General features: G+C 41.6%; 1 protein-coding gene across 5 annotated transcripts in view; it reads left to right on the top strand.

Moving 5' to 3' along the window:
• LOC127570362 (cytoplasmic dynein 1 intermediate chain 1) overlaps positions 1 to 15,170 on the top strand; it is a 155,826-nt gene that overhangs the window by 79,440 nt on the left and 61,216 nt on the right. For all 5 annotated transcript variants that reach the window (XM_052015842.1, XM_052015841.1, XM_052015840.1 and 2 more), the window contains exons 9-10: positions 4,277 to 4,376; positions 6,477 to 6,602. In XM_052015842.1, the coding sequence (XP_051871802.1) occupies positions 4,277 to 4,376; positions 6,477 to 6,602 (226 nt within the window). The remainder of the gene's footprint in view (positions 1 to 4,276; positions 4,377 to 6,476; positions 6,603 to 15,170) is intronic.

Genomic DNA, 15,170 nt, shown 5'->3' with positions numbered 1-15,170 from the left:
TCCTGTAGTGAGGCGACCAGAACTGAGCACAGTACTCCAAGTGGGGTCTGACCAGGGACCTATATAGCTGCAACAATACCTCTCTGCTCCTAAATTCAATTCCCCGATTGATGAAGGACAATACACCATGTGCCTTCTTGACCACGGAGTCAACCTGTGCAACTGCTTTGAGTGTCCTATGGACTCGGACCCCAAGATCCCTCTGATCCTCCACACTGCCAAGAGTCCTACCATTAATACCATATTCTGCCATCATATTTGACCTACCAAAATGAACCACTTTACACTTATCTGGGTTGAACTGCATCTGCCACTTCTCAGCCCATCTTCGCTTCCTATCTATGTCCCTCTGTAACCTCTGACAGCCCTCCAAACTATCCACAACATCCCCGACCTTTGTGTCATCCGCAAACTTACTAACCCACCCCTCCACTTCCTCAACCAGGTCGTTTATAAAAATCACAAACATCAAGGGTCCCAGTACAGATCCCTGAGGTACACCACTGGTCACCGACCTCCACGCAGAATACGACCCTTCAACAACCACTCTTTGCCTTCTGTGGGCCAGCCAGTTCTGGATCCACCCTGCAATGTCCCCTTGGATGCCATGCCTCCTTACTTTCTCGATAAGCCCTGCATGGAGTACCTTATCAAATGCCTTGCTGAAATCCATATACACTACATCTACTGCTCTCCCTTCATCGGTGTGTTTAGTCACATCCTCAAAAAATTCAATCAGGCTCGTAAGGCCGGACCTGCCCTTGACAAAGCCATGCTGACTATTCTTAATCATATTATACCTCTCCAAATGTTCATAAATCCTGCCTCTCGGGATCTTCTCCATCAGCTTACCAACCACTGAGGTAAGACTCACCGGTCTATAATTTCCTGGGCTATCCCTACTCCCCTTCTTGAATAAGGGAATGACATCCGCAACCCTCCAATCTTCCGGAACCTCTCCCGTCTCCATCGACGACGCAAAGATCATCGTCAGAGGCTCCGCAATCTCTTCCCTTGCCTCCCACAGCAGCCTGGGGTACATCTCATCCGGTCCCGGCGACTTATCCAACTTGATGCTTTCCAAAAGTTTCAGCACGTCCTCTTTCCTAATATCTACATGCTCAAGCTTTTCAGGCCGTTGCAAGTCCCCACTACAATCCCCCAGATCTTTTTCCATAGTGAATACTGACGTAAAGTATTCATTAAGTACCTCCGCTATTTCTTCTGGATCCAGACAACTTTCCCACTGCTGCACTTGATAGGCCCTATTCTTTCGCATCTTATCCTCTTGCTCTTCACATACCTGTAGAATGCCTTGGGGTTTTCCTTAATCCTGCCCGCCAAGGCCTTCTCATGCCCCCTCCTGGCTCTCCTAATCTCCTTCTTAAACTCCTTCCTATTAGCCTTATAGTCTTCCAGATCTCTAACATTACCTAGCTCTCTGTACCTTTTGAAAGCTTTTCTTTTCCTTTTGGCTAGATTTATTACAGCCTTTGTACACCATGGTTTCTGTATCCTCTCGTGACTCCCCTGTCTCATTGGAACATGCCTATGCAGAACTCCACACAAATATCCCCTGAATATTTGCCAGATTTCTTCCGTACTTTCCCCTGAGAACATCTGTTCCCAATTTAATCGTCCAATTTCCTGCCTGAGAGCCTCATAATTCTCTTTACTCCAAGTAAACGCCTTTCTAGTCTGTTCCTATCTCTCTCCAGTGCTAATGTATAGGAGATAGAATTATGATCACTATCATCAAAATGTTCACCCACTGAGAGATCTGACACCTGACCAGGTTCATTTCCCAATACCAAATTAAGCACATCCTCTCCTCTTGTAGGCCTATCTACATATTGTGTCAAGAATCCTTCCTGAACACACTTAACAAACTCCACCCCATCTAAACCCCTCACTGTCTGGAGATGCCAATTGATGTTTGGGAAATTAAAATCCCCCATCACAACAAGTCTGTTATTCTCACACCTTTCTAGGATCTGCTTCCCTATCTGCTCCTCAATATCCCTGTTACTATTGGGTGGCCTATATATAAAAAAAACACCCAGTAAAGTTATCAACCCCTTCCTGTTCTTAACCTCCACCCACAGAGACTCCGTAGACAAGTCCCTCCACGACGTCCACCTTTTCCGCAGCTGTGACACTATCTCTGATCAACAGTGCCACTCCCCCACCTCTTTTTGCCTCCCTCTGTCCTTTCTGAAACATCTAAAACCCGGCACTTGAAGCAACCATTCCAGTTCCTGAGCCATCCAAGTCCCTGTAATGGCCACCACATCATAGCTCCAAGTATTGATCCAAGCTCTAAGCTCATCCACCTTGTTCACAATACTCCTTGCGTTAAAATAGACACATCTCAAATCTGTCTGAGCACGTCCCTTCTCTATCACCTGCCTATCGTACCTACTACTAGCTTTCTCTATTTGAGAGCCAAACACCTCTTCCCCAGTCTCTCCAGTTTGGATCCCACCCCCCAACAATTCTAGTTTAAACTCTCCCCAGTAGCCTTAGCAAACCTCCCTGCCAGGATGTTGGTCCCCCCGGGATTCAAGTGCAACCCGTCCTCTTTGAACAGGTCATACCTGCCCCGAAAGAGGCCCCAATGATCCAGAAATCTGAATCCCTGCTCCTTACTCCAATCCCTCAGCCACGCATTTAACCTCCTCCTCATTCTGTTCCTATACCCACTGTCACTTAGCACAGGCAGTAATCTGGAAATTACTACCTTTTGAGGTCCTTTTTCTCAACTTCCTAATTCTCTATAGTCTTTTTTTCAGGACCTCATTCCTTTCCCTACCTATGTCGTTGGTACCAATATGTACCACGACCTCTGGCTGTTCTCCCTCCCCCTTCAGGATATCTTGGACACGATCTGAAACATCCTGGACCCTGGCACCTGGGAGGCAAACTACCTTCTGAGTTTCTTTCCTGTGTCCACAGAATTGCGTGTCTGCCCACCTAACTATAGAGTCCCCTATCACTAGTGCCCTCCTCTCTCCTTCCCTACCCTTCTGAGCCACAGGGCCGGACTCTGTGCCAGAGACACTGCCACTGTTGCTTCCCCCAGGTAGGCTGTCTGTCCCAACAGTACTCAAGCAGGAGTACTTATTGTCAAGGGGTACAGCCACAGGGGTACTCTCTGGTACCTGACTCTTCCCCTTCCCCCTCCTGACTGTGACCCGCTTGCCTGACTCCCATGGTCCCAGTGTGACCACCTGCCTATAAACTCCTTTCAGTCACCTCCTCATTCTCCCTGACCAGAGAAAGGTCATCAAGCTGCATCTCCAGTTCCCTAACACGGTCCCTCAGGATCTGCAGCTCGACACACCTGGTGCAGATGTAGCCTTCCCAGAGGCAGGGAGACTCCGGTAACTCCCACATTTGACACAGAGTACAGGAAACCGCACTCATACCCTTTCCTTAACTCAAGTCACCTACCTTTCCTTGCCCCTTTACACCAAAGCCCCTTGAGCCAAAGCCCAAAACACTCTGCTCCCTCTCACTCTGCTGCCTGCTGGATATGGCGGTTTGCTTTTTAAACTGCCTGCGCCTTACCTGCTGACGTCACCCACCTGCGCAGTCCAGTCCCCACTATTCCCGATTAAAACTTATATAAAAGCTTATAAAAAAGAACCTTATAAAACTAAACCTTATAATAAAAATCCTATTTACAAAAAAAAGAAAAACTTCTGTCCTGAAGTCCCAAAGTCTGCCGAAGCGAAACCCACGAAACCTCCGTTTTTTTTTCTATCCGCTTTTTTAAACTGCCCGTGCCTTACCTGCTGACGTCATGCACCTGTGTAGTCCAGTCCCCACTATTTCCGATTAAAACTTATATAAAAACTTATATATAAAAAAAGAACCTTATAAAACTGAACCTTATAATAAAAACCCTATATATAAAAAAAAGAAGAAAAACTTATCTGTCCTGAAGTCCCGACGTCTGCCGAAGCGAAACCTCCGGTTTTTTTTCTACCTGCTTTTTTAAATTGAGCCTATTCTAGGTATTGATCTTCTATAGATCAATATTGGGAGCATTACATTAACCATGGCACCTTGGAGCGAGGGATATATTAGCTGAAGCGTATGTTCCTGAAACCCATCTATAAATCACTGAGTTGAAGATATAAAATATCTACTTATGAATAGACTGGCACTCTTATTATTACCATTATCCTCAATAATAATACTCTTAAAATAGCAAAGAATGAACAATAGTCACATGGGTAATGGTGTTTTATTTTAACTTTTTTTGTTGCAGAGACTTTCAATCTGGACTAAACCTTTCATTTAACCGCCAGTTTTATGATGAACATTGGTCAAAACACCGTGTTGTAACCTGTTTAGATTGGTCACTTCAGGTAAATGAGTTTTCAAGTATAGTAATTCATGCAAGAAATGTTATGTTTTAAGTCTGCTTGTGAAGACTCTGCTGCAATGAACTTAAAGGTTGTTGAGCATTTTTCTGCATGTTGAAAGTGTATTGCTGGATACTGGGAATACCAGTAAATTAGAAATAGGGAAAGATGGTGCCCATTTTCCAAACAGGTCTGTAACCAAAATCCATTCAGCCTTGCATTGATACATGGAATGCATTAATAGGAATGCAGATGAAGGTGTCATCCTTGATTTGTGACCCCAGCAACATTGCTGACACGAAGTTTGATGTGTATGTTTTGTTAACTTCTATCCTAGTATAGTGAATGCAAATAATCTGAAAAGCTTTCATCCAAAAGATCTAGTATGAAATGTAGACCACTTGTACATTTACACAATATATATTTTCAATGTTGCTTAAAATATTAAAATCTTAATTTAATTGTAAACCATGTTTTCTTGAAAAAAAGCAGAGTGCAAACATGATGGATGATGGCACTGTACATTCTTTGCTCGAGGAGTTATTATCTAATTATTTCTGAAGTTTATTCCTAGATGATACCAGTCCACTTGGTCCATGGATAGACTGAACTTTGTTACTGTCTTATTACTTAGGGCAAGTGGAGCAATCAGATTCTGCATTTATTTTGAGCAATAATGTTCTGCCTTTGTGTAAAAACTCCCAAACAAATTCGTATAAATGAGCAAGAGTAGAATTAATTTGATGTACCCATTTTGCTCTTATGTATATTAGTAATTTGCCATACACTCTTGAAAACTGTAACATCAGGTTTCAGCAGTATTTTGGCATGGTGGCAAGTGAGCACTTAGAGGTATAGTAACTAATCCAATAAGAACCAAATTTGCCTTTAACACTTCCTGTGAGCTAGCAGGTGAACATACTTGCTTAAATTCAGAAAGGTAGGTATTGGACATGTGACATCTTTTCCTCACTAAATTTGCTGCTGCTGGAATATGTTGTCTTGAAAGTGTTAAGATCCTGGTTTATGATTTTTGAGTCTTAGTTGAATTTTACAAATTGTGATTTTATGGTCTAGAATATTTCTGAGCAATGGGCTAAGAGAATCTTTTCCCAGGGGAAATGGATATAGGATTAAGTTATTCAAGTCTGTTCTGCCATTCAGTTAAATTGTTGCTAATCCCCATTTACCCATCTCTGTTTCATGTTCTTTAATGCCTAAGAACTGTCTTTCTTGGACTTAGAACAAAATGACCAAAATTTGCGTTGGGGGTATTGGCAGTGATTTGCTGATGGGAACTGAGCAGATTTTCATCAGCTGTGGGACTCCTATAATAAAATGCCAGGATAGGTTGCCACCTTTCCAGTTTTATACCATTAACCCAGTTGCTGTGCAAGCTGGTATATAATTTTCTGATAAAATGTGAAATGGACACCAAAAGGATCTTCCAAAATTATTGTTTTCTGTTTTTGGACTTTAGTACATGAAGGGATTTGTTCAAATTTGCATCGAGGGAGATGTTGGAGCCCTTATCACTGGACTTCAGTCTGTTTTAGATTTGAAAAGCAGCAAGTTTAATAAAAGTAAATCACTACTCTATTTGCTGAATTCTCATCGTGGCTTGAAAATGAAGAAAATATTACTTCTGTATCTGTTCTCTCTTGTCTGAATTTGAAATCGCATTCTGCTCTGGACCCTTCCAGAACAAATCTTTGATGCAGAGTTATGCAACTGGATATGAGTGATAATTTTTTGTTTAATATGTATTTGGAAAGGCTATAATTGTAAGATAATCAGTGTACAATAAGGGCTTTGTGACTGAAGGTATTTGATTTGTATTCAGTTGTAAGCCACTTTCTGTTTCTGTTTATGAACTAAGTAATGATTTGGAGTCTGGCCCATTTTTAAATGGGTAGCATCTTTACCAGTGAGTTTATTAAATTTGTTTACATGGCAGCTAAATTGTAAGGGTTAAATTTATTTCACAATCAAGTAAGTTTCATTGCCAACCATTTTATTTGCTGAGAGTTGAGCAGTATTCAGTCAATAACATTTGTAGGTGAACTTGTGCAATAATGAATCTAAACCTTTTATTTGTTTCAGTATCCTGAACTGATGGTTGCTTCTTATTGTAACAATGAAGATGCCCCACATGAGCCAGATGGGGTAGCTTTGGTTTGGAATATGAAATTTAAGAAAAACACCCCAGAATACATCTTCCACTGTCAGGTACGGCCTCGTGATGAGGCAGCAATCTTGTAAATACAGTTTCACACCAAAATGTTTTGTATTAAATAGTTCTTTTTACTCTTCCAATTGATGTTATAAAATGAAAAACACTATTTATAATTGTGATTTATTTTTTAGTGATAACATTTGCATTCATCAAAACATACGGTCTGCTTCTGCACTGTTGAAAGTGTGGTATACCATTTCAACCAACCATTCGGATATTTTAGCCCACCCAAGTGGAAAATCAGCAGGCTTTCTTTTGGTGCATTTTATATTAATTTCACACAGTTTCTTATTTTCAAGCAGCTCTTCTCATTAAGTGTCCTTTCTGAGGATGGTTTTATATAAGCATTATGCAATAAAAGGCACGTGTTTTATCTCAATATTTTTCCTTTTGAAGAGTAGCCTTGGATGTGAAAAACAAGTTACAAAATCTTTTTTAAAGGAATATTTTGATACGTCCACCCATTCAAACAAAATACTGGTTTAAAGAAAAGATTTTAATGTTGGGAACTGATTTAGACATTATGTTAAATCTATATTGAGTCAAGTGTTAATTTATTCTATATAGATCATTCTGCATTTGAAGTCTTTTAAATAAATCGTTCAGGTTGGATAAACATAGGACCTAGATGTTGAATTGTGTCAGTACCTGCAGTTGCATATTACTGAATGGGCCTTAAATCATAAAACACCATTGATTCATTCTCTTCACTATTGCAGAGCACATGGAGGAAATATAGCAAGTCATGGAGGGAGGGACTATTGTGAGAAGAGAGCAGAGATTTGAGGGGAAGGGTGAAGACTAGTATAATAAGTGGGCTCGTGGAGTTTGGGTGGGGAGCTGAGGTATTGGTGACCTTTGATCATGAATGTTATGGGACAGAGCTGGGGCAGAAAAATTAGTGTGTTGGGGGATTAATGGATCAGATCAAAGCTTATTAGTCAGATGGTATTAGGTTAGCATATTGGCAGTTGGGGACAGGTTGGGATGAGTTAGTGGTCAGGGAAGGGATCAAAGTGCCATATTGGTAGGAGGTGGGTGGGGCAGAATGGTGAGGTCAGGCCAGGAATTTTCCCTGACTTTTTTTTTGTTCCATTTTTTATCAATGAAATTGAATCACCTTTCTTTGGTAAATGTGGTGTCAAGCAATCTGACTTCTGTAAACATGAATGCAAAGTAGCTTGAAACATCATGGGGAGCAAATTCTTGCTTGGTATTGTTTATTGTAAAACAGTTATGTATATAAAGCTGTAAATAAAACAACTTCCTTGTAATTAAAGGAGGTGCAATCCTTGGAATAAATCCTATGAGCAAGGCTGACTTTTCAAGAACTGATTGGCTGAGAATAAATAAAACTGGTATGAATGTTCTATGGGAATGGTAAAATTTAGAAGTTGATGTATGACTTCTCGCACTCAATGTCAGCAAGACCAAGGAATTGATTGTGAACTTCAGGAAGGGGAAATTGGGAGAACATACCAGTCCTCATTGAGGGGTCAGTGGTGGAAAGTATGAGCAGCTTCAAGTTCCTGGGCATCAACATTTCAGAAGATCTATCCTGGGCCCAACACATTGATGCAATCATGAAAAAGGCACACCAGTGGCTCTACTTCATTAGGAGCTTGAGTTGATTTGGTATGTCACCAAAGACTCTTACAAATTTCTATAGATGTACAGTGGAGAGCATTCTGGCTGGTTGCATCACAGCCTGGTATGGAGGCTCCAATGCACAGGATCGCAAGAAGCTGCAGAGGGTTATAGGCTCAGCCAGCTCCATCATGGGCACAACCCTCCCCACCATGGAGGACACTTTCAAGAGGCGGTGTGGTGCCTTAAGAAGGTGGCACCCATCATTAAGGACACTCACCATCCTGGACATGCCCTCTTCTTGTTAATCCCATTAGGGAGGAGGTACAGGAGCCTGAAGACCCACACTCAACATTTGAGGAGCAGCTTCTTCCCCTCCACCATCAGATACCTGAACAGTCCGTGAACACTATCTCGTTATTCCTTTTTTTGTAGCACTATTTATTTTTGTAATTTATAGTAACCTTGTCTTTGTATTGCTGCTGCAAAACAACAAATTTCATGTCATATAAGCAAGTTATAATAAATCTGATTCTGATAGGAGTAAGTCAGTAACAGTTGGACCATTGCATAAAATGGGAGTTAGAAGCTGTTTGTAAACTGCTGTATGCAATCAAAGCATTCACTCTGCTTTCACCAATGCATTCAAAATAACTTCTGCTTGGAATATGGTTTAATTTATCTTCCATTGTTCTGTGCATCAGCCAAGAGCAAGCAAATTTTATGGGGCCTGATTGTTCAGGAAAATTTCCTTGTGCAAGTAATAACACATTGACAGTTTTTTCCATGTGTATGCAAATGTGGAAAAATTTAAAAGTTTGTCCCTCCCCTGACCACTAACTCATCCCAAACTTCATTATTCTTTTGAATTTATTTGAAGACTTCTAAGTGTTTTAGGTTTCATAACTTGTTTTCCCACTTTTAGACAGTGTGGTTATTTTTTGATAGTTTTGAAATGCATTCACGTGTTCAAACATATAGAAACAATTTTTGGCAGTCAGCTAAGTCGGGAGATGAGGCTTAGCTGGTTGTCAAAGCTTTTCTGCAGCAGTGTCATGGGCAGAACTTGTTCTGGTTCTCAATACTACCCCCACAGCCCATTACCATGTGACAAGATGGCATTAAAAAATCCCACCATGATTCAGCCTTAGTACTGTGGATCAGGAGTCATTTATCCAGCAAGTTACCAACTGAGGATTTGATTTAAATAAGTGCAGACTTTGTCTGGAGTTCACCGGTGATTTTGGGCATCTTGTCACTCACTGCCAAATCCTGGCAATTTCTACTCGTTGTGCTCTCTGCAGAATTCGCAGGGGAATGGGAACTGGAACAACAGATCAGTAAGTGAGGGAATGGGCAGGAGGGCTGATGTCAGGTTATGTAGTATTAGGCAGGTTCCTAATAACAGATGTGATGGGACAAATGGTTTGAAGTGTTTGTACTTTAATGCTCGGAGTATTATGGGCAAAAGTGATGAACTTAGAGCATGGATCAGTATATGGAACTATGTTGTGGCCATTACAGAGACTTGGTTGAGGGAGGGACAGGAATGGGTGATTGATGTATCAGGGTTTCGAAGTTTTAGGTCTCCTAAATAGTATTAAGGTGGATAAGTCACTGTGGCCCAATGGGATATACCCCAGGTTACTGAGGAAGGCAAGAGAGGAAATTGCTCGGGCCTCGACCAGTATCTTTCTGTCCTCTTTGACCACGGGTGAGGTCCCGGAGGACTGGTGAGTGGCTAATGTTGTTCCTCTATTTAAGAAAGGAACAAGGAAAAATCTGGGAACTATAGACCGGTGAGTCTTACGTCAGTTGTAGGGAAATTGCTGGAGAAAATTCTTAGAGATAGGATATACGAGCATCTGGAATTCAACACATTTTCTTTTTCTCTTTCTTAGGAGGGATTGGGAAAAGGATATGGAAACTACAGCAGTGGCATGCTCTTCCTGTGGGATGTGGGACACATCTGGTGCCCTGGTGATGACATCTAGTTACAGCTCCAGGCAGATGGCATAGAGCAATTGAAGCTGTGGTTGGACTCGCTATGGAGCATTTGGGAAAAATTCTGATGCCAGGATTAATGATCATTTAGAAAGACGAGGACTAATCAGAGATGGCCAGCATAGCTTTGTCAAGGGCAGATCCTTTGTGACCAATCTGATATTTTGTTTTGAGGAGGTAACAAAGTTCATTGAGAGCAATGCAGTAGATTTATGTAGACTTCAGTAAGGCCTTTGACAAGGCCCCACGTGGTTGACTGATGCAAAATGGGATCCAGAGCCAGTTTGTAAATTGGATTCAAAATTGATTTGGCAATGGGAGACAGAGGGTGATAGTAGAGGATTGTTTTTGTGATTGGGTGCCTGTGACTAGTGATGTTCCACAGGGATTGGTGCTGGCACCCTTGCTGTTTGTAAAGTATGTGAATGATGTGGATGTAGGAGGTAAGGTCAGTAAGTTCTCAGATGATATGAAGCTAGTGGAGCAGTTGTCAGTGTGGAGGGTATCCTTAGGCTACAGGGTGATAGTGATGTGTTGATGAAATGGGCTGAGAAATGGCAGATGGAGTTTAAAAATAGATGAGTGTGAGATGATGAACTAATTAGGAGTACTAATGAGGCTCGGACATAAACAATGAATGGTAGGGTCTTGGAGTATTGAAGAACAGGAGGACCTGGGAGTACAAGTCCAAAGATCCTTGATGGCAGTGCAGGTAGATAATGTGCTTAAGAATGCAGATGGGATACTGCCCTCCATTAATTAGGGCATTGAATACAAGAGCAGGAGGGTTATGCTCTAACTTTACTAAACATTGGTCAGACCTCAGCTGGAGTACTGCATGTATTTCTGGTCACCACACTATAGAAAAGATATGATGGTGCTGGAGAGGGCGCAGAGGAGATTCACCAGGATGTTGCCTGGGAGGGAGAGTTTCAGTTATGAGGAGAGGCTAAGTATTTTCCTTAGAGCAGAGGAAGTTAAGAGGGGACATGATTGAGTTGTATAAAATTTGAGGGTTGTAGATCTGGTAGACCACAGGAAACCTTTCCCCATATCCGAGATGGATAAAACTAGAGGATGTGGATTTAGGGTAAGGGGTAAGAGATTTAGAGGGGATCTGAGGGGGACCTTTTTCACCCAGAGAGCGGTGAGTACCTGGAATACACTGCTTGAGAGTGGTGGAAGCAGAGTTGCTGACAGCATTTAAGAGGTGTCGAGATGAGCACTTGATTTGCCCAGACAGAGAAGGTTACATGCCAAGTGGTGGAAGATGGGATTAATACAGGTGGGTGCCCACTGGTTGGTGTGGACATGATGGGCTGAATGGTCTGTTTCCATGTTATATGACTTTGTGACATCTAATTCAGAAGAATGTTTCCACCTAATTCTATAAATGTAGGTTCCATCAGGCTTTGTACAATGGCCCAGAACAAAATGACTCTCACTTTGCTTTAATTCTAGTGAGACCTGAGGGCCTCTATTTTCTGTAGATGGGAAATAAGAAGTAAATGCTTTTTCAATATCTTTGGCAGAATAGGGATGAGAAATGCATGTGGGGCATGCGGATTTGGAGATACCACAGCACGTTAATGTGGTATTTTTCCTTTGTCTGTTTTACAGCATGCTATAGCTGAAACATTTCCATTTGCAGCATGACAAATTGAGGCTTTATTGTTCTGCCACTGCTACCATTCAATCTTCTCATCATTTGTTAAGCTTGTCCTACCAATGTCTTTCAATGGTTCTGGACCTGCAGTCTCACAGATGCACCTTATGAAGCACCAATACAGAAACCGATACCCTTACTAGAATACATGGCCATGGAGCTGTGCATTTTGCAAGATCACAAATGTGCCAATAGAAACAAAATGCAATTGTCAGGGATCACTCATCCCTCTGCTCATTATCTGACATTGATATCAAGTTCAGCTGTACCTTGTTAAACTTTCCAGTCCCTTGCTCTTTGATTTTGTCTGTAACCTCCTCCCAGCTCTTCAACATTCTGATATCATTGTACTCCAATCTTGATCTCTTGAGCATTTTAAAATGTAGTTACCTACCATTGACAAATCATGCTGTCAGACCTAAAGGCCTTTCTGTTTTAAAAGGCTCTTTAAACCTTGCTGTCTGACCAAGCTTCTTGTGTGGCTTGATGTCATCATCTGCTTGCAAAACTCTCCTTTAAAAAGTGTCTGGGTATGACTGCATTTTGCATCTGTTGATGGGAACCAACAAATCTCTCCATGGTAATCGGTATTTTTGTAACTACTTATGAAAAGATTGGAGTTTTGGCAAACTAGTAACTCTTAATTGGTGATTGAAATAAATACTAATGATAACTGTTAACTCTTAAAACATCTGGCACTAAATTCTTAAGTTGTTACAGCATTCATTTGCTTACATTTCATTTAAGGATTGTAGCAGTCTAAAAAGTGATGTTTTATACTTTTTTAGCACATAATATTTGGTATTATACATTCCATTATTTTGCTGTATCAAGATGTCTCAAATCCTTTAATTTAATTACCACGTTCATGCTGTCTGAGGTACCTTCCTGAGCCAGTTCTATTTGCTAGAATTTGTCCTATATCCCTCTAAACCTCTCTATCCATGAACCTGTCCAAATGTCTTTTAAATGTTGTAATTGTATCTGCCTCTACCACTTCCTCTGGCAGTTTGTCCTACATACCCACCACCCCATGCAATCTAATCTTTAAATATACTGGTAGGTGATTGGTGGAAACAGATAAAGGTGGGATAAGGGGGAATAGGCAACAGCCTTCTTGAGTTTCCAGTTGCATGTTGTTTCAACTCCAATCCCACACCAACCTATCCGTCCTTGGGCTTATCCATTGCCGTGGTGAGGTCAAATGCAAACTGGAAGAGCAACACCTCATTCCACATGGATAGCCTACAATCCAATGATAAGAACATTGAATTTTCCAATTTCAGGTATCCCACTCCCACCAGTTCACCCAAGTTCTCTCTACCTTTCGTTCTGCTTTTCCACCCCCCCCACCCCATTACCAAGACCCATTACCCACTTTTCTCCACCCCCCCCCCCCCCCCACCAAAAAAAAACTGGCTCCATCTGCTCATCACCCTCTTCCCCCTTATCTGGTTCTGCAGATGCTGTTGATTCACTTGAGTTCTTCCAGCAGTTTATATTTTTACTCCACATTCCAGCATCTGCAGTTCCATATGTCTCCGTAGTATGGGTACAAGTTGACCTTCAGAATAAGAAAAAGATTTCTAAATAGCTTCAGAAAAAGGATGGAATTGAAAACAGTTGTACAAAACATTGGTTAAATTGGTTTATTATTGTCATATGTACTGAGTTACAGTGAAGAACTTGTCTTGCATACTGTCCATACAGATCACTTCATTACAACAGTGCATTGAGGTAGTACAAGGTAAAACAATAACAATGCAGAATAGTGTTACAGTTACAGAGAATGTGCAGTGCAGGTAGACAGTAAGGTGCAAGGCCATAATGAGGTAGATTGTGAGGTCAAGAGTCCATTTTATCAGACTAGGGGACCATTCAAAAGTCTTATAACAGTGGGATAGATGGGATAGAAGCTGTGCTTGAGCCTGGTGGTATGTGCTTTAGGCTTTTGTACCTTCTGATGGGAGGGGAGAGAAGAGAGGGTGGGTGGGTAGGGTCTTTGATTGGCTGCTTTACTGAGGCAGCGAGAAGTGTAGACAGAGTCCATGGAGGGAAGGCTGGTGTCCATGATGTGCTGAGCGGTGTCCACAACTCTCTGCAGTTTCTTGTGGTCAAGGGCAGAGCACTTACCATACCAAGCTGTGATGCATCCAGTTAGGATGCTTTCTATGTTGCATCGATTTAAAAATTGGGGAGAGTCAAAGGGGACATGCTAAGTTTCTTTAGCCTCCTGAGGAAGTAGAGGTACTGGTGAGCTTTCTTGGCCGTGGCGTCTACGTGGTTGGACCACAACAGGTGGTGATCACTCCTTGGAACTTGAAGCTCTCAACCCTCTTGACCTCAGCACTGTTGATGTAGACTGGAGTTTGTGCACTGCCCCTCTTCCTGAAGTCAATGACCAACTTTTTTGTTTTGCTGACATTGAGGGAAGGGTTGTTGTCATGACACCATGTCACTAGGCTCTTTATCTCCTTCCTGTACTCTAACTCATCGTACTCTGTGTACTCGGACTGCATGGGTTTCCTCTGGGTGCTTCGGATTCCTCCATTCCCAAGGATGTGTGGTTTGCTAAGTTAATTGGCCATTGTCAATTGCCTGTTGGGTGTGGGGGAGCGGTGGAATTTGGGGGAAGTTGATGAGAATATGGAGGTAATAAAATGGGATTAATATAGGAATAATGTAAATAGGTAGTTGAAGTGGGCATGGTGGGCTCAAGGGTCAGTTTCCATGTGTATCACTCTATGGCTCTGTTTTACTACTGGCAAACCTTTTAATCTACTTTCCCAATCTAACTAAGCCAGTCACATAGTTGTACATTATAACCAGGTGATTGTCTTTAAGAGGCTCATTTTTGAAAGACTGATGCTTCTATTTTTGGGGAAGATGAAATCTCCTGCTGCATAACAACTGGCATTGTGATGGATGTTCAGTGTTGGTGTAATAAAGCCATTGACAAATGTGCTGTCTAACAAGACTTTTCTCTACAGATATCAGTGCATGCTGTGGATGCTAATTTGGCAGCATCAAAAAATGAGCATCATTGATCCAAGTTTCTCTCCTCAAGATTTGAGTCTAATTTAGATTTGATTTGGATATTCAGTAAACTGAAAGCAATTTGATGCAAGTAATATTACATTTATTTCCACAGTAGAAAATTACTGTTATGCTTCATGGAGTGGCGCTGACTGATGTACAGGAACAAGTGAATAACTAGTATCAATAAATTCTATCAAGGTGAAAGACATCTTGTAGCTGAAAGATCAATACATCTTAAAATATACCTTAAAACAATCCCTAATTT

The sequence above is a fragment of the Pristis pectinata genome, chromosome 5 (assembly GCF_009764475.1).
Source record: "Pristis pectinata isolate sPriPec2 chromosome 5, sPriPec2.1.pri, whole genome shotgun sequence".
Lineage (NCBI taxonomy): Eukaryota > Metazoa > Chordata > Chondrichthyes > Rhinopristiformes > Pristidae > Pristis > Pristis pectinata.
Note: the sequence above shows the minus strand (reverse complement) of the source record. Positions and strands in the feature narration are given on the sequence as shown.